Below are 19,272 nucleotides of genomic sequence, written 5' to 3'. Positions count from 1 at the left end.
AGAAGCCTGCGGATGGCTTTATTAAAACAGTATATAGCTTAACAGTCTAGGGTCTTTGGGCATTTCTCTTCCAGCTTTAGCTCTTCAGCTGAAAATCGAGCTTTTTGTTAAAGGTGGGGATGACTTTACATCACTGTTCCTTTTCTGTGGAAGCAGCCGTTTGGCCTGAGTTTCGTGGGCGGTCAAAAAGTTCTCTCGAAAATACAGAAGAAAGAAAATTTTAAAACGTCTGTATGACAGTACTCGCTACGTTTTGCAATGTTCGTGTCATCCTAAAGGGTCAGGAGCATCTGTGGTGAGGGGGAGAATGGTCTTACTCCGGATTTACCATATGAGTTTCTTCATAACAGACTCTGAGCTGAATGGGAGTTGGAAGACTGTTCAGTTTTCAAACACATCTTAGAAATTAATCGTAATTAATGTAACCGATGCTGTCCTTTTTAGAAGTCTCACACCCGAACTCAAGGCTTTCCACCGTCTGTGGGCAGGAGGGCTGGGTCACCTGCTGAGAAAGGTGGCTTAGGAGGAGGTCTGGATGCTGTCGATGACCCCAGTGGTCTCTTCCTCAATCCTATAAAACAGATTTTGCAAAATAGTTGCACGCCAGGCAGTGCTGCATCGTTATTTCTTGGCTAGGTAGGCTGGTGCGGTGGCTGGAAAGCCTGTAGAGATACCACTTTTAGCAGATACGTGGTTCCCTCCTGGGCCATGGGGATGTCCATGGGTGAAGAAGAGGGGACATCTCTGTTATTTCAGTCGCTGTTAGGTGCCAGCAGCGTCACGCTGTACTCGTATGTTTCCTACCGTTCCTGTCTGGTAAAACTGCGGCTAAACGTATTGGTGATTGAACGTACTTCTCACGCTGCGAATTCACTCTTGAGGCAAAACATGTCGATTTTAAAGAACGTGAAAAAGTGCTCTCTCCTAACGAGCACGGGAATGGAGTGCTTTTGAGCAATGTTTTCTGCTAATTTTAAAACGGCAGCTGGGAACTTGGAGGATCTCAAAGTTTGATACAATTCTAATAAAGCAAGGGTGTTGCCTCTCATATAGAAAATGGACTTTTTTTTTTTACTTTCCAAATGAACACTTTGATTTTGCAGTGATTTGCTTGGGGGAGGAGGGGAGGACCACAAACATCATTTGCATCAATGTCTACTTGACGCTCTTTAAAATAATTAAGTAATGCCTCTAAGCTCGGTGCTACAAAGAACACGCTTTGTTGTTACGAGGATGTAAGGCCATTACATCATCACCTCGACTTTTAAAGGTGATGATGTAAAAAGGTGTTTTAAAGGTGACCTACAGGCACCAAGTGATCAATCGAGGCTTTTGGAGGAGAAGGAGCTCTTGTCTGGCTGTGTTTTGTTATTAATTAAATCTCACTTTACCGTAGCTGTTTTGTCTAGTCATGTACCCTCTATCCAACTGCTTCCTGCATTATTTTTTTTTCACTTCTACTGGTCTGGTTTTGTCTTTTCCGATAGCAGATCCATTTAATCTTGTCAAATCGCATCATGTTGCAGAGACTTCCAAAATCACTCTCAATCAGAGGCTTTCCGTATCGTCCGGGGATTGGAGAGGCTGTGTAGTCCTGTGTGCGGACTCTGTGTGTAGCTCTTCACGTGTTAACAGGCTTGTGCTTGTATTTTACTTCACGTGCTATTTTGATGTTTCTTTTCTGCCCTTTTCCATTTATTTTTTCCCCTCCTTTTTCTTTATTTTTATTCTATTGTCTTTTTTTTCTCTTCCCCTTCTGCTCTCTGGACGCAGCCAAACGCAAAGCTTGGAAACTAAACCGTGTTGGTAGCCTGCGAAATATATACAGCAGCAGCAGCACCAACACCGAAGGTAACAAACCCACCCGTTTTAGATGAACACCTCCTCTCTTACCCCCTCTTTTTTTTTTTTTAACCCGCTTTTCCAAAAATCGTCCTCCGTGCCTCTCTCCCTTACCCGATGCGGGCGTGGAAATCAAATTTGCCCAAAGCATGCGTGCTTTCATCTCGTGTTTGCAGAGTCATTCCAGTTGGTCTTTTCATCTTTTTGTTTGTGCATTTTATTTTTGCCATTCATGTTCCTTTCAGCTTACTTAAATTTTGACCTTTCCCTCTAGTCGTGGAGTGGTGATGTTTAAATTACTTCAGGAACCCATTTTCTTCTTTTATTTATTTTTTTTTATATATATATATTTTCCCTTTCTACATGTGGGCACTCAATGTAATATTTCCCAAGTTATTACAGTTTTTAAAAGTGTTAGTATCAGGTGTAATGATCTGTAGCCAAATACAATAGTGTGCCGTGACATTTAAGTAACAGTCTTAATTTGTTTTGTGCAAGCCTTCTCCATAATGCTCTTTGCAGCTCTAATCCAAAGGCGAGACAGTGCCGGGTCATTTGCATGTGCTACTCGTGCTTGTAAATTCTGTATATTGTTGTATTTCTAAAGGTCACCTGGTGCCAAAGTTCACAAATTGACTTACATTGCTTTTTTTTTTCCAACGAAGACAGCCGTCATGGCTTTTGTATAATAGCACATTGAATTTTATATATATTTCCCCCCCCCTCCACCTTCATTTGAACAACACAATTATAAACTTCCTTCTTTTTTTTTTTTATTTATTTTATTATTACAAATGTCAAAGGTCAGAATTACTTGGAAGCCAGGCAAGGAGAAGAAAAAAACCAAAACCTCCGCCACCGTCTCCAACAGCGTGTAAGAGGGATGGTGTAAGAAATAGGGAATGCAAAATAGGTCACAACTCAGTAGTCTCGGTATAAGGGAGGGGGATTTTTTTCTTTCTTCACTTAAGTGCAAACCAAATGGGTCAAGTAATCGCAAGCGCATGCCCTAACACTAATTGACTTATTTTGGAATGATTATAACTGTAATATTTTTCTTAATGTCACTGTTTTCTGGGCTGTTGATTTTAGTGATTGCCAAGCGGTGGCATTAAATCTCTTGTAAATTTTAAATTGCATGCTATTTCTGTAAACAAGTCCCTCTGTTCACATCCTGATCATTAACCTTTGGTGATTTATATCACCGTCCTTTTTTTGCGCAATTACCGCTGCCGGATGCCTTGCTCTCGCTGCCCAAACAAAGTGTACGGAGGAAACAAAAGTGTGGGTTTACTTCAGCTTCTTAAGGAAGCTTTTTTAATTATGATTTTGTTTTATTTCTCAGTGTAAATGTAAAACTGTTACCTTTCAGAGCAACAGTTGCAAAACTCTCTGGTTTGACCCTTTTCACAGAATCACAGAATCACTAAGGTTGGAAAAGACTTGTAAGATCATCAAGTCCAACCACCAACCCAACCCCACCATGCCCACGAAACCATGTCCCGCAGTGCCATGTCCACACGTTCCTTGAACACCTCCAGGGATGGTGACTCCACCACCTCCCTGGGCAGCCTCTTCCAATGCTTCACCACTCTCTCAGTAAAGAAATGTTTCCTAATATCCAGCCTGAACCTCCCCTGGCACAACTTGAGGCCATTTCCTCTTGTCCTGTCGCTAGTCACTTGGGAGAAGAGACCAACACCCACCTCACCACAACCCCCTTTCAGGTAGTTGTAGAGAGCGATGAGGTCTCCCCTCAGCCTCCTCTTCTCCAGACTGAACAACCCCAGCTCCCTCAGCCGCTCCTCATCAGACTTGTGCTCCAGACCCCTCACCAGCTTCGTCGCCCTTCTCTGGACACGCTCCAGCACCTCAATGTCCTTCTTGGAGTGAGGGGCCCAACACTGAACACAGCATTCGAGGTGTGGCCTCACCAGCGCCGAGTACAGGGGCACGATCCCCTCCCTACTCCCGCTGGCCACACTATTTCTGATACAGGCCAGGATGCCGTTGGCCTTCTTGGCCACCTGGGCACACTGCTGGCTCATATTCAGTCGGCTGTCGACCAACACCCCCAGGTCCTTTTCTGCTGAGCAGCTTTCCAGCCACTCGTCCCCCAGCCTGTACCGTTGCCTGGGGTTGTTGTGACCCAAGTGCAGGACCCGACACTTGGTCTTGTTGAATGGCGACAAACGGTTGTTTGTTACTTCTTCATGTATGAAGTGCAAAATACGAAATGAGGGAAAACAGTTGTTGGGCATCAGTATGTTTGGGTGGTGTTTTTTTCCGTTTAATAGGAAACTAGCCAGATACTTCTTAATTATTTCAATTTTGTATGTATTTGCTGTTTTTTATTTCCCAGCCAGGTTTTTCTTTGATCAGTGTGTGGGCACATTTGTTGTTACAGGTTTCCTCCTTGAGAAGCTCCTGAGTTTGTATCTACCTGTTATTAAACTGCAGCAGGGAAACAAGTATAAAGAATTCCCTTGTGTTTTACAGCTAAAGAGTTCACTTTTTAGGGCCTGTCTGGTTTGAGGAATCTTTTATCTTACTGATCAAACTAAGTATCAAAGGCACCTTGGCTAAGCGTATGGGAACACGTTCCTGATGGCCATGGCCTGAAGAGTTTTGAGACATATCATCAAAACGGAATTCTGAAATCAGGCGAATGCATCTTTTTTTGGAAGTGTTATCCCCGCTAAAAACCAATGTTCAATGCTCTCCATAGCTTTGCGTCTTTGAGCTGGTACCTTAAGCCTTTGTGTGAAAGCTGGAATGGTGAGACATGCAAATGTCGAGTTAATGAGCATGGTAAGTATTAAAAGCCACATGTTTAGATAATTATGCCTTCAAAGAAGAGAACGGTGATAGGAAATGACAGTCCAGAATAACAAATCTGCTTTAGTCTTTAGCACACCCTTGCTCGATTGCACTTACACCAAAATATTCCCATCATGTACAGTCCCATTTTTGAAAGCTTGATCTAGAAAGCAGCCTTGCCTATAATTTTTAATGCCGGTCCTATTATTTAGGTATTCTGTGTGCTTCCAGGTAGCCAAATCTCCAATGAAGAGATGTGCAGCTCAGGTGGTGCAGTTGTTCTGTAGATGCTTGGCAGAAGCGGGTCTATGGATGGTCATCAGCGTGGTGCGTCTCCTGTGCTCACACAGGGTCACCTTTCGCTGTGTGCCGTGCAAAGCTGAGAGTCCTCTCTGAAACCTGGCTCCTCTCTCTTGGCTATTTGATAGCAAAAATAGCACGTTTTGGCTGTGTCTGTCCCGGTCGCAGAGGAGTGAGGAAGGGCAGGATCTTCACAGAGGTGGCTGGGTGAAGAACTCCAACTTCTGAGGGCAGGGAGAAGCAGGACGTGGTACAACTATGTCCTCCGCTGTTCCCTCATCAGTTTTGTATGACTGCAAGAAATTTTGCTTTCTTGAAGTTTAGAGTTTGCCTCAAACTCTTCGTTTTCAGATTTGGGGCTTTTTCTATAGGGAGCCACTGACAAATGAGAAAGTCCCACCTGCTTCTTATTGGAGGTGGCCAGGCTTTAAGCAATCCTTTGATTCTCTAGGGGGAAAGTATGTGATGTTAGTGTGTTATACTTAAAACAGACGCCAATCTGGTTTTAGGACAAGCTGGAGTCACCTGTATCAGCTATGATAGCAGTATTGTGAAAATACAGAATTATTTTTCCTATAGCAACAGATTTTGCGGCACAGCAGAAAGGAGTATCTTTACGATATTCAATGGCTGCGCCTGCATGCTATGGTTCAACAGGCATAAAGATATTAAATCCTCGTTTTTCCGCTCTTCGTGCTTACCTATGTGACACGTTAAACAGTGCTGCATCTGAGTTGCCAGGCTCTCGTGGAAAACTCTTCTTCTGCATATTCGTTAACTCCCAAACTACCTTTTGCGTAAGAGTTAGTGCTGCGGTTGCTGCCGCGGTGCTGTGCCTACGCAGAAAGTTCGCTTCTGCTAACCGTGCCAGGTGGAGGGGGAGGCTGTGCAGAGCACCCAAGAGAAGCTCTCCCCAGTAGACCCGGTTTCGCAACACCTCTCGGTTAAGCGAGCTCTTCAGCGTTGAAACACGTATCATTTTACAAGTCAACCGCGGGCTTGAAACGTGTTAGGAAACACCTAATGCAAGTGTAGGCTCACGTGCTGTAGAACTGAATTTTAAAATTTCTTTGTGGATTTCTTCAAACCTTGTTGTCTTGGCATCCGAATAAAACAACAAGTACGTATGGCGGGGGGGGCTTAGTCCCTTGAGCTAGAAACCGGCCCTTCATCACCAGTTTGTCACTCACGGGTAGCGATATAAAACAGTACCGCTGAAAAATCCTTCCAGTGGAACACAACCTTTATCAAGAGCTGTGGGCAACTGATAGCAGAGCTATATTGTCCTGATAGGGTTGATTTTCAAAACTAATTAGATTTAGACACTGGGTTTGGAAAGGGGAGAGAAGTATTAGCATAGTCATGCCCAGTGGGACATGGCACAAATATTTCCTTAATTGAGGCTGCTAATAAACATACTTATCTTCCAACTTAGAGGGGTAATTTACACTAAGTGGCAAAAGGTAAGGATAGTTAACATTACAGAGTACGTAAATAACACGCGCCTTTGTTGTAAACAAATTGTATATTGTAAACATCTAATGCAATTGCTAGGGCACCTCGGCAGTTCTTCATCCTCATCCTTTTGATGAGATGAAGGGTTATTAAGGCAGGGTGCTTGAGCGGAAGCGATTTTTGAGAGAGGGAGGAGGGCGTGATAAAAGGGGAGTTTAAATAGGTCTCAGCGTTACTTGAGGCGGGCTTGACTAGGTTTCAAGCTGTAACCTCAACTCTCGAAGGTGCTTCACGGGTGTTTGAAATACGCCATTGAGAATCTTTTGGTTCTGCACTTGACTTCTTGTTTCTGCAAAGTGTTTTCTGTGCGAGTGGCATCATCCACCAGACGTGCACGGTGAGTTACTATTAATTAGCAGGATCCTCTGATGACAGCTACGTTGGGCAAAGATGCAAATGCACAATCTGGCCCCTAGTGAAAGAGACTGGTTGGCTTGGAAGCCAGAAGATCGTTTTATTTCTGATTCTGGCAAAATACTCATGTACACCTATGAGAAGCGCCTTAAGCCTGGCAAGTCTTGGGTTTATACCCATGGAAAAATAGAACTATTTTTTTGTTTAAAAGCATGCTTTCGGGATGGGTGTAATTTCTGACTGTAGAATGCCTGGCGGAAGGAAACCCCTGTCTTCCGTTGACTTCAAACCATGCTTGTTTGTGGTGCAGGGCCTCGGCGGCTATTTACGCAATTCTTAATATTGAGAACAAAAGATGCGGGAAGTGGAAATTGTGAACAAACTGATACATGCACACCATTTAGAACTGCTCCTACGGGATACCGAGAGGAGTAACTGCTTCTGGACATGTGTTTTCCCTACATTTTAGTAGACTTAATTGAGTTCTCTGGAACAAGTTATAGACTAATTGTATCCTGTAGTTATCTTCAGCGTAGTTCTCTCAATCTGATCTCTGTTACATCCCATAAACACGGGCATTGGTACAGGAATGCGGTGAGACCATGCCTAAATGTTTGTTTTCCCTTGCACGATCCTTTGCTTCTAAGAAATTGTATATCTTGTTTTCGGTAAGTGGGTGGGCTGTAGCAATGTGTCTTTTGGGAAAGCAAAATAAATGTTCACTTGGGTTAAATGCAGTAACTTTGCTATGAAAAGATAATGGCGAAAACAGTATGTGCAGCATAAACGGTGGTACCGTGTAGCTCCTTGGAAGTGGTGTGGTGGTTATGATGGTGTGGTTTTCCTAAAATTCACTGATTGCACGCCCACTTCCACTGGTCCTCTAAAAAAAAAAAAAAAAATAAATAACTTATGCTTTAGGTTCCATATCATCATAATCTTACCATTTCACCTCATTTCCCATCCTGGCCCCCCCTTCCCACTTAAAAAAAAAAAAAAAAAGAAAAAGGCAAAACAAACAACAACAACAACATTTCAGACATCTCCTGTTGATAACAGCTTCCAAATGGAGATCAGTTGCAGCTGGTTCTTCGCACTTTAACCCTTTGTCTGCTGGCCTTCCAGGAAATAATTGATGACTGATTGGCCCATTAACCTTTTTTTTTTTTTAAAAAAAAAAGTTTGACAGCCCGGACTTGTGTAATGAGGAGGGATTCCTAGTGAAATCAGGTTGATGGCTGAGTTGCTTGCCCCTGAGGATGCAAAATTAGCCCCGCGGGACCTCGTCTGCATAGAAACTGGACACAATTAGTGTAATATCCGGTGTTATTAATGTAGTTTGGAGTAATTGGGCAGGTTGATTTCGACAGGTTGATGGTGCTAAAATACTATTATAGTGGACCTTTCTATGAATAACTGTTAAACATGGGGTACTGTTTAATAAAATTTTGTGATTGGGCTCACAGGGATTTAAATAGCACAACCTATAATTTTACTGAAGATTAAAACTGAACAATTTCATTCTGCTGCTTGGATTTTCCTGTTCTCATGTATGTGGTGGTTAAGGACGTACGCGTTGGCTACTTGTCTCCTGTAGGCATTGCTCTGTGAGTGCGGTGGAGCAGGCGTTGCTGCTTTGTTTCACAGTTGTGCTTACAAGAAAAAAATGCAGTGTATTTAAGCAGAAAATGTATTACTGAACGCATCTTCAGCTGGCACGGTTGCTTTTTGTCTGAGCTTTTTAGGGAGTAAACCCAAAGCTTCGGTGGATGTAAGAGAGTGCAAACTCGTATGTTCTCAATGCATCATCGGCAATGACCAAGTTGTCGGCTAACTTGCTAATGAACTGAAAATGTCCTTCCAGCCCAGCCTTAAAACGCACTGCTGTAGCCCTCGTAACCCACGGTGGGGCCGTACCGGGACAGATTCACCGGCGTGTTACGTGGACTTTGCGATCCTGAGCCACAAAGGCTGTACAAGGTCTTTACAGCTTTTGTCATGGTGCCGGCTGGTCACAGCAGAAAAGGTCAGGAGGTGAAACACGGGAGCCTCTCCTTTGGGAAAAGGAGACTTGGCGTATAAAAGAGCGACCGCGGGAAATGGCTGGAGGTGTTTCCCGAATTGCACTCCAGTCGCCTGAATAGCCGGCTTTGTGTCCTCTGCCAAAGGTCTCCCGTAAGCAGGGGAATAACTTTGTGTAGCGTTGCTGGAAAACAAAGCTTGCAGAGGTACCGCTGCGAGGACAGTATTTCAACCTCGCTTTTAAACGGTACGCTGGCTGAATTGCAGAGTTTTGTTTCTCATAAGCCCTTCTTGGGCAAACCGGCTTCATGGATATGATCAGGATTATTGGCAAGTAGGAGATAGGAGGATTGAGTGATGCTTGCGTCTTGATTGTCTATATTTCTTTTAAGGTCTGGAATTGTAATGCTGGAAAGTCACCTAGTACTTAAATGCTGGGATGAACTGATACAGGATCTGTGCGGAGAGACTCTCTGAAGATATACCCTGTATACCTGCTGTGTGTTAGTTATATACCACATATATTTGTTGAGCTGTTACACATTGAAAAGTCAGCCCTGCCACGTGTGCTGGAGAAGTCTCCTCTCTCGTTGTCCTCTTCTGTGTCTTTGCATCCCTACAGGGCTTCCTCCCTGCTTGAAAAGGAGCGGAGGGGAATTTTTAAGTTGAGGTGGCAAAATTACTCTTTTTCTGTAGTAGGCAGATCCTGCTTATTGCAGGATCCCTGCCGTAAGAACACGCGTGTCTCGGTACCACCCGCACTGAGTAATTTATATGGAAGGATTTTCTGAACGTTTAGTGACCAGCATTTGGAAGTCCTCCTTTAGTAAGACTTTAGGAGTAGAAAGTTTTATCGCTTAGACGCCGTTGAAAAGCCTAAGAACGATGAATTTGCTAAATTGGACTCTGCAGGGAGCTGCTGCAGGTGGAATTCAGTTTTTCATCTTCTCTTCCTTCGCCATCATTCCCTGTTCCCGTCAGGATATGCATAACTCTGCATGTGCCTAGACCCTCCCCACTGACCGTATGCCATACCACTTCTACGTCAGTGGAAGACCATAACTGTGTTGTCCTACAGGAGATAGCGCACGGGACTGAACGTAATTTCCCTTATTGTTGAGTAATTCCTCTTACATCTGCCTGATAAACTCTTGAAAGCTCTGATAAAGGTGGCTTTTTCCAGGATTTAATCATAGCATTTTGGATAATGAGTCTACCTGTTTGCTTTTAACACGGTGGCTGAAGTGAAAAGTAGTTGTACAGTTGCATCGTTTCTCTTCTCTTTCTTTTCCCACATATTCCATACACTATTTTTTTTTTAGTAAAACTGCTGCTTCATGCAGCTCATGCACCTGGAAATAACCTTCACCTCCGTGTTTATTCTCACCTCAAGGTGCAAAATAACCTTCTGCTATTTTTTTGAGGCATCATTAAAGCAGCGTAAGCACTGGCCTTGCTAGCTTGGAGTTTATCAAAGAAAACTAGTTGAGAAAATGACTGCCAGCGAGCAGCAGCGCTGTCTTTAAAGCTAAAGATTTGTCACTTATCTTTGCGTGCTTATGGCTGGCAAGGTAATGCAGGAGTTTCATGGCTCTGAATATATAGTAAGTCATTAGCAGACAAGCGAACGTAAATGCTCGTTCTAAAGCCCATTATGGCTGATGTTCACCAGAACTTTGTGCTCTATTATTCTGTTCCTTTCATGCTTCATGCCTGCCCTTCCCAATTCCACTCGCTCTGTTTCAGCTTCCCTGATTTTTTTAATTTGACTTTGGTGTCCCATGTGTAGTTGGAGTATGTGTCCGTTTAGTTCAGTTCTGCTGGTGTTTTCATATGCTGCGGTCCTCTGGCCTGAATACTTGTCCTTACACTCCAGTAGCCCGAAGGATATTGCGTTGACCCTTTCTGCTAGCTTCTCAGATCATTTTCTCATCTCCCATGTCGAACGTGAATGTTGAATAGCTTGAACTGATTTTAATCCTGTATTATAACCCGGTGTATTTATGCTGTAGACAAGAAAATGTACACATCCGCTTTTAATATATCTGTGCATGTAAAAAGCTGCTTGAAGGAAGAGGGTAAATTGTCAAATTTTCTATATTGTCGGCTCTTTATAGTCCATTCATCTTTTAATTTATTTTGTGACACGCTTTGATTTTTACATTACGTAGCTGGTAGCATCTCAGGTTTAAATCTAAGGAATGCTTGTTAGCCACTTTGTGTTCGCAAAGGGTATAGGCTCGATACACACACAGGAACCGAATATTTACCCAAACCAGTACTTTATCTGCGTAACATTTGGAGAGAAGCAGCAGTGGATCCACAAGTCATTTTCTGATGCGTTGTGCAACTGCAGGGTAGTTCAATCATAGAATTGTTTAGGTTGGAAAATATCTTTAAGGTCATCAAGTCCAACCATTCATTGGATCTATTTAGCCTCAAACCTCAAACATCCAGACCTGCGTTTCCTTGTTACGTTGCAGGAATGCTCATCAAACAGGATTGTTTGAGCCTAGCTATCGATATCCTTAAACTTAAAACTTTTCTTCCTCTTGCACGTTTGGTTTTTTTTTTTCAGAACAAGAAGAAAACTTTGAGTTCATCATTGTCTCTCTCACTGGCCAGACTTGGCACTTCGAAGCTACCACATACGAAGAAAGAGATGCGTGGGTACAAGCCATAGAGAGTCAGATCTTGGCCAGTTTACAGTCATGCGAGAGCAGCAAGAACAAGGTATGGTACACAGAGTAACACTGAAAATAAGTGACGGGTGGATGATCATTACGATGAAAGCAAAATCAAGAACTCTGAATTTTAAAGCTCTACTCCTAGAGACGTGCGTGTATTACGCCCGCAACAGAGCAGCGTTAGAGCTGCGTGCGTATCTCGGATATTTCAAGACAGCTGGTGCTGTAGCCTATTTTACGGTTTATTTTGTACAGCAACTGAATTAATGGAGCTCCTGGATTGTCTGTTTTGCCTTTGGTATTGCTCTTAAAACTTTGACTGAAACTTGGGGCTAGGTCATGGACTCTCCCAGCTGAGAAGTTGTGTAGTGTAGTCACTGCTGCAGATTCAGGTTTGCTTCGGGTTAGAGATCTGCAGAAGGCCCTTGAGGAAAAGCCTGTCTTGGAGAAGAGTGGAGGCAGACCCCAAAACCAGTGTACTTGCTAGTCAAATCTCTAGTTAAATCTACTAAGCTCCTGCATGGCAAAATTTGCCTACAGGTTCTGGTTGCCCTAACCGTCAATGTGCAGTAGCGTTCAGCCATAGGACTCTGCCGTGATGAAGTAGTACAGATCACAGAAATCAAAATTAAGCTATTGCGTTTGTGTCTGTTGCTTTACAAAGCATATGCACAGTTCTTCTTTTCTTTAATTACACTGAATTAATTTTTTATGGTTTTCTGCCTTAACTAAGGGAACAGAAAGCAAATCCAGAAACAGTTCATCAAAGCTTTTTGGGGGAAGATGAACATTGTCTAAGAGGTACGAGCCTTCTACCTTGCAGTGCTTTCAGATGATGACACAAGTACTTTGTTCTCCTTTCCTGTCAAAATATGTTTAAAATCTGAGCCTTCTGCAGCCATTGCTCATTTTTGGAAGGGCAGGAGAACTTGTGCTTCTTGAGTCTCTGTGTTTGCAAACACTTCACAACTAGAGAGCAAAGTGTTGAGTGGTAGTGGGGGGAGAGAAGTGAGGAGTAACTATTCAGACCTATAGATCCTTTAGCATTGTCCACGTAACAGATGTCTCTAATGATTTTATATTGCAAGGAGGAGACTCATATTTTGAAGTGAATGCCTGCTTTCGTTGCCCTGATCTGCCAGAGTAGATCAGCCACCAGTAGTTATCATCATCATAATATAATTTACTTCCCATTTTGTTTAAAAAAATTATTTATTTCCAATATGTATTTCTGAGATAGAGAAAAATGACTGCTTATATGATTTTTTTGCCTTTCATGGATTTACGCATTTGACTATGTGTGTTAAGGGAGCACAACAGAGGAAATTTGTACCCTAACACCCATATAAAAATACTAATACAAAAAAGGTTAAAGAGTTGCTGGTAATATTTGCTCTGCAGTACCCACAGAGAAAATTGGCCTTTGCGTATATTCGATATTCTTTTGGAAGGGAGAACCCATTGGTAAGATTATGCATGTACAGGGAGCTTTTTGGGTTGCCTATATTCAACCTGCTGTAATGCTCAGAGAGGTTTTTTTTTCTCTAAAGTATTCCTGAGGTCTCAAAACATGTCAGAAGAACTAGCTGGAATAGCAAAGTGTGGTTAGTTGGACAGGTTTAGTAGGTATCCTGTTATAATAGATCAGAAAGACGTATCTCCACATGGCCATACTTAAGACCTGGTCCTCATCCTGCTTAAATTAATTCATTGCAAAGAGTCCATTAGTTGGTACAGCTAACAATTTTCTTCTCAGAAAGCCCACAAGACGGTTTAGTTGGGTACAGCTGAACTACTTGTACATCATGACAGTCTCTCCAGGTCCAAGTAGAGGTCACTGGCAGGTCATCATGGAGAGAATTTAAATGGGAGCCGTCTGATTAAATCTGACCTTTTGATGATAAAAAGGTTTCAGTTGCTTTTGCAAACCATCCCTTAGTCTTCATTAGCAAAAGCATAAACATCAATAAAAGAAATTGATTTTAGAAAATAATATTCTTATCTAATTTATCTCAAGAAATAAACCTACGCTGTGACCACTTTACTTGTGAAGAACAGGGTTCATTTTGAAGCTCGGTTTTCCTCTGCACAGTCTCCCCACTTGTTCGAATCCAGACTGGAGACCCCAAAACACTGGGAGCTCCTGGGCAGGGCGGAGAGAGCCCTGGGAGAAATCCCAAGCTGTCAGAAACATGGGAGGAAAGAGGAGTCCCTGCTTGGCAGGCGTGGACTTGCAGTACTTGGAGATGCCAAAGGATAGCCGTTTCTTGAGAGGCAAACCAAGGACTTGGCTTCCTTGATCACGTTCATACAACCTTGGTCTAAGCTTTGGGTTTTGCCGTTCGTTCAGCTGACGGTTGTGTCAACTAACCCTTTTTCTTGGGTTCTGATTTGTTGCTTATGCATTTCTTTAAATCTACGCAGTCCCGCCTGACGAGTCAGAACGAGGCCATGGCCCTTCAGTCCATAAGGAACATCAGAGGCAATTCCCACTGCGTGGACTGTGAAGCACAGAGTAAGTACGGCCGCTTGGCTTCAGAAAACTGACCTCTTCTCCTTCGTGGCCAAGACTTCTTCTTGGCCAAGACTTAGGTGAACACCCGCCACGGGCTTTGTCTTTTTCGGTATTACGTTCCATATGTTGTTTGAACATTTCTTCTGCGTTGTGAAGTTTGCTTAATCAGACTTATGTTAATTCATTCTTAATTTATGCTGTGTCAGAGGTATCCTAATTTTTTCCCCTTATTGTTTCACATGCCACTTTAAATGTCAGCATTTCTTTACTTCCCTTTGAAGAAAAGGAGAAAGAGTTCTGCTGTTTGACATCGGTTACTTCCATTTTCCTCCTATTTTGCGTGGGGAGGGCACGTGTGCCATGGTAGTATTTTCAAAGAGGTAGAGCTTGATTGGTGTTTTTTTGGTTTGGTTTTATTAGGGTGACTTGTCAGAAGAAACCAAAGTCATTGCTCATTATAGCTAGATACTAGAAAACTGATTTGGTAATTTTTTTTCCTCCCTTTTGTGTTTCTTTCCCTTTTTTTGTATTTTTTAAAACATACACTTAGTGTTCAGAAAAGTGTTCTCGAGAATACTTTGAGCTGCGGTTCACCTCACTAACCCCAGCTGAGGTCATTATTCTGGTGCTCTTTAGTTCCAGGGGTTTGCAACAAAGCCACAAGAAAGAAGTACTCTTGCTCTAAAGCAATTAGTTGGAGAAGCAGAAGGATTGAGAACTTGTGCATTTTTATTTCTGTGATGTTTGAAAGTCAGAACTTTTCTTGTGATTTTTACATGTGCTTAAAATGGAGAAATATTAATTTCTTTTTCTTTGGGTATCATTTTTTTTTTTAAGACTTGGCTGTTCAGGATTTTGACTGCTGGTCTAAGCCATTCCAACATCCCAGTTAACTTTAAAATGAACAGTCATTTGGAAGTGCAAGTGCTTTTGCATGACTAATTTGCTATCTGCATAGTTAGCAATTTAGCCAATTCGGTCATCCACCAAACAAACCTATTATCCCCCGCCTCATCCTCAGAAGGCTTGAAGGGAAGGTGGTTAGCACATTAACAGCCGCTTAAAATAGAAAAAGATTTTTTCCATACCGTCGAAATGTGCTTCCCGTACAGACTGGATTTAATTGCTTCTTTTGGGTTCAGCACGCAGGGATGGGAGCCCTGGCTGGACCGGGCTTTGAGCACCAAGACTGGGATCCTGTCGAAACAGCTTGTTGACCTGCTGGAGGGAGATCCCAAAGAGAGATTTCACAGAGACCTTTCACAGAGAGAAAGAAATAACAGCAACGTGGATAAATTAAGGTCTTTATATTCCACTGGCTAGTAATCCAGCAGGTGATAAACAAGGGAAAATGTTGGTATTTTAACACATACAGCCCAGTGTCTCTTATTTATTAACGTTCTTTCATATTGACCTGCTAGTCGTTCAGATTTACGCCAGAGTTTTGATATAGTTAAGTAAAAGGCGTATAAGATGCTGTGCTCTGTATGAGAAGAACGGGGTCTTCAAGTGACCTAGATGTATATTTAGCTCATTTGAAGTACTCACTGCTGTCTGTGAGCAGACCGCAATGGGAGTGTTCCTGATTTCTGCGCCAGTCTGTCTGTACGGCTGTGGGTGGCATTTTCCCAGACCCTCCTAAGTGGTCACCCAGGCGGAGTGGGACCGTGCAATCCCTTCGCTGCAGGCGACTTCCCACACCCACGCGTGTCCTTGCGACGTATCCGGGATCCGTTTCGGCTCTCCCCAGAATCCACGCTATCCCCACTCTTGCACGTAGCCCAGTATTCATGCAGCCAAGCTAGATGTTTAATCAGGAAAACAATTGTGCAAGAAAGCAGCACTTTTTTTTCCCAACCCTTTCCTTTTTCAGCCGGGTTGTTTTTCATCCAAATTGCTTCATGGGTCAAGCTGGCCGGGCATGCACGGTGCCAGCAGAAGGGATGTGCCAAGAACATGTTGCTGAGAGAGGGCAGGGTGGGACTGCCCCTTTTGGCAACTCCCAGCTCTTGGTTGTGTAGCTTTTTGGGGGACTGAATCTCAGCTGGAACCTCTCTTAATTGTTTGTGTTCTTGGAGATGATTTAAACCCTCTTTGACTCTTCTCGCCATTTGGCCTTCCTAATTTTGAAGGCCACCGTCTTTCCTTCTGAAAAATTTGAGATCTTTCCGGAATGACGTATCTTAAAATGTAAACGCGCACTTGAGGTGAACCTCAGCCTGCCGCTTTTTCTGCCAGGCTCTGCTTTATTCCCTTCTCTCCCTTTCTGTCTTGCCTGGGCAAGTCCTTACCCCGGGAGCATTTAGCATCACAAACACCAGCGCTCTTGGGGCAAGCTTCCGTATTTTGCATCTTCACAAAGCCAGATGTTTGGGAGCAAAGGAATATAAGATGTTGCTGTCCCTCAGGTCTATTCAAGAGCCATCAATCTTCCACTTCAGAAGTCTCATTCTTCCTCTTTCTAGAGCTCTTTGCCTTTTTACACTTCATCACAGCACTTTGTTTCACCGGGGAATTTCTGCCTTGTTGTATGTTAATCAGCGGTCGTAGCACCAGCGGCATCTGGGTGCCACCAGCCTTCTGGCCCTTTGGCAGTCTCAGCCTAAAGTTTTTAAGTCCTTTTTTTTAACATTCCCATCCCAGAGCAACAGATGAGACAAAGTGCTCTTCAGCTGCTGGAGTTTTTGCCCAAGAAGATCTCATTTCATGTTGCAGAAGGAAATGGACATTGCCTTTTCCCAGAGCATTGGAGTCCCAGTGCTGATTTCTGTCTGGAGAAGGCGCTGAAGGTGATCAAATTGCTTAGGCAAACCCAGAGAAATTCCTGCCCTGGGAAGGATTTTAGCTTTTCCAGTCTTCCTGCTTAAAGAGGAGATGAGAGGATAAATGAGAGTCACTTTTCCAAGATCTCTGGAAAGCAGGGAAGATCGGGTCTTCTCTGTTGTAGAAGAAAACAAGGAGGGCTTGAAGACGGATGGCCTCATCATGAGTTTTCCAGTCCAGGAGTCTAATAACTTACTATGGTGTTTTTTGTATTTGAGAGCCAAACACTGGAGTAATAATTTGGGTGACCCTGGGAAGCCTGTCGGACCCATCACAAGGTTCAATTTTATATTCAGAATAGAAAAAAAAAAACCCTTAAAGAATAGAAAAGATGTAATCTTCCGTCTCTCTTTTGCTGCAACTCTTTGCAAGATGCTTTCCCCCTGCTTCTCCTTCCTTCCCTGGCTCTTCTGCTCTTCCCTGCTCCTCTTGTGCTCAGCCCAGCTCTGTCTTGCACACACCGAACTCACCAGGATTTAGCATGGCAAAGCCTTTCATCAGCATCCTCATGTCCAAGGCGTTATTCTCCTAAAAGAGCTGTTCCAAGAGCTTTCACCTTCCAATGATCGATTTGATTGAGGTGCAAGTCAAAGTGGGGAGGAGGTTTTTAGAGAAGGAGAGAACAAAACACCTTTAAGAATATGGGCGGCTGGAAATTGTAATCTGGAATTTTCAGTGATGTTTAAAAGGTCATATTTTGTTTGACAAATTGAAAGTAAAACGAAGAGAGAAAACTAGCTTTATAGTACCTAAATGGCCTTTTCCCCTCTTTTTACCATCAAATTTGGATGTATGCATACTGGAGAAAAGCCTGCCACGTGCTTGTAAGTATTCTGAGCATCCTCCGATTCAGAATTATTCCTGACATCAGCAGGAAAAGTGAGCTGATTTTTGATCATCTAAAAAAAAAAAAGGGCGAAAAAACCAGCTTGGGTAGTTACGGCTTACTAACCACGTGTCGTTCTTTTCAGTACAAATCAGTGGTAACAAATTTCACAGAATCACTAAGGTTGGAAAAGACCTGTAAGATCATCAAGCCCAACCACCAACCCAACACCACCATGCCCACTAAACCATGTCCCGCAGTGTCACGTCCACACGTTCCTTGAACACCTCCGGGGATGGTGACTCCACCACCTCCCTGGGCAGCCTCTTCCAATGCTTGACCACAAGCATGAGATTTTAAAAGTGCTCAGCTACGTACGAGAAGAGGAAGGTGCAGACTGAAGCAGGGAATTGAAAACAGGCACATCCCTGAGGATGTAGTTTACAACAGCGTGCCTTTATTATTGGTGGGTAGTGACTTCTGTCATCTAGAATACCTCCTTTTGAGAACAATTTTTGACGTGCCCACATTGAAAACAGATGTCATAAGTGATACCATGTTGGGTTTTTCCCCGAATCCATCAGACGACGACGCTTGTCCGAGCGCCTCATTAGAGCCCTGTCTTGCGCCGCGTTATCTGGTTGTAACTAAGATCAACGCGTCTCGTTTTTCACTGGGCGTCTGTAACGAGTTCAACATTCACCTTTCCTAGTTTGCCACCTTCAAACGCAGCTGTGTATTGTCAGATTCTTGAAATTTAAAATACTGTCTTGACAAAATTTCATCTAACTTCTTGGTTATCGCTTTGGTGGACTACTTCAATCGTACCAGCACTATCAATTGGAAGTAGGTGAATATTTAAAAAATTTATTCAGTAAAAGGTAAGCTAGATGTGCTTCAAGTACACAGAGGTATTTGGGAGGGAGGTCAGGTCCTTAACATCAGTTCTGTTGGAATAATTGGGAAAATATTAATCAGTATTCTTTCTCTTGCTTCGTTCTGAGTTCGTGCTTCTTTGAGCTCGTTGCACTTTTTATTTTTGTGAAGATAACCCTGGCCTTTGCAGGTCAGGGACAGAGATTTCATTTCAAGACGCAGTTTGCAAATTTTAAACAATTATCTGCTCTGTTTAAGCTTTTACCAACAAAATAGTATTTTGGGATTTTTAGCGGGTTTCAAATATACTCTTGGTTCCCCCACTGGCAAGACACTGAAGGTAACTGGTGGAGGTGACCTGAAGAAATAGGCAGGGAAGGAGTTTGCCATGGTCGTCTCACCAAGGACTTGGAAAGCATGGAAGGCATTTTGTCTCACCTTATTTTTTGAAATGCTGTATATTCCTAGGATAAGACTTGGTGTGGACAAGAACTGTTTAAACAAAAGATCTGTTTTCCTGCTCAAGTGAAAGAAGATGGGGGATTTTTCTTGTCGGGGATATTTTTAGGTTTCTAAGGAATGACTGAAAAATGTCAATCAGTGCCTTCAGTGAAGTGTGGGACTTTGCAATTACAATTCTCTGCTTTCCTTTCGTATTTTTTGTCCAAACGTGACATGGCAAAGTACTAGGA

The 19,272-nt window shown here is 43.0% G+C and overlaps 1 protein-coding gene across 2 annotated transcripts in view; it reads left to right on the top strand.

The window, feature by feature from the left end:
- AGAP1 (ArfGAP with GTPase domain, ankyrin repeat and PH domain 1) overlaps positions 1 to 19,272 on the top strand; it is a 391,933-nt gene that overhangs the window by 333,302 nt on the left and 39,359 nt on the right. For both annotated transcript variants that reach the window (XM_059820051.1, XM_059820050.1), the window contains 2 exons: positions 11,432 to 11,586; positions 13,965 to 14,055. In XM_059820051.1, the coding sequence (XP_059676034.1) occupies positions 11,432 to 11,586; positions 13,965 to 14,055 (246 nt within the window). The remainder of the gene's footprint in view (positions 1 to 11,431; positions 11,587 to 13,964; positions 14,056 to 19,272) is intronic.

Source organism: Gavia stellata, chromosome 8 (assembly GCF_030936135.1).
Source record: "Gavia stellata isolate bGavSte3 chromosome 8, bGavSte3.hap2, whole genome shotgun sequence".
Lineage (NCBI taxonomy): Eukaryota > Metazoa > Chordata > Aves > Gaviiformes > Gaviidae > Gavia > Gavia stellata.
This window is presented reverse-complemented; position numbering and strand designations above follow the sequence as displayed.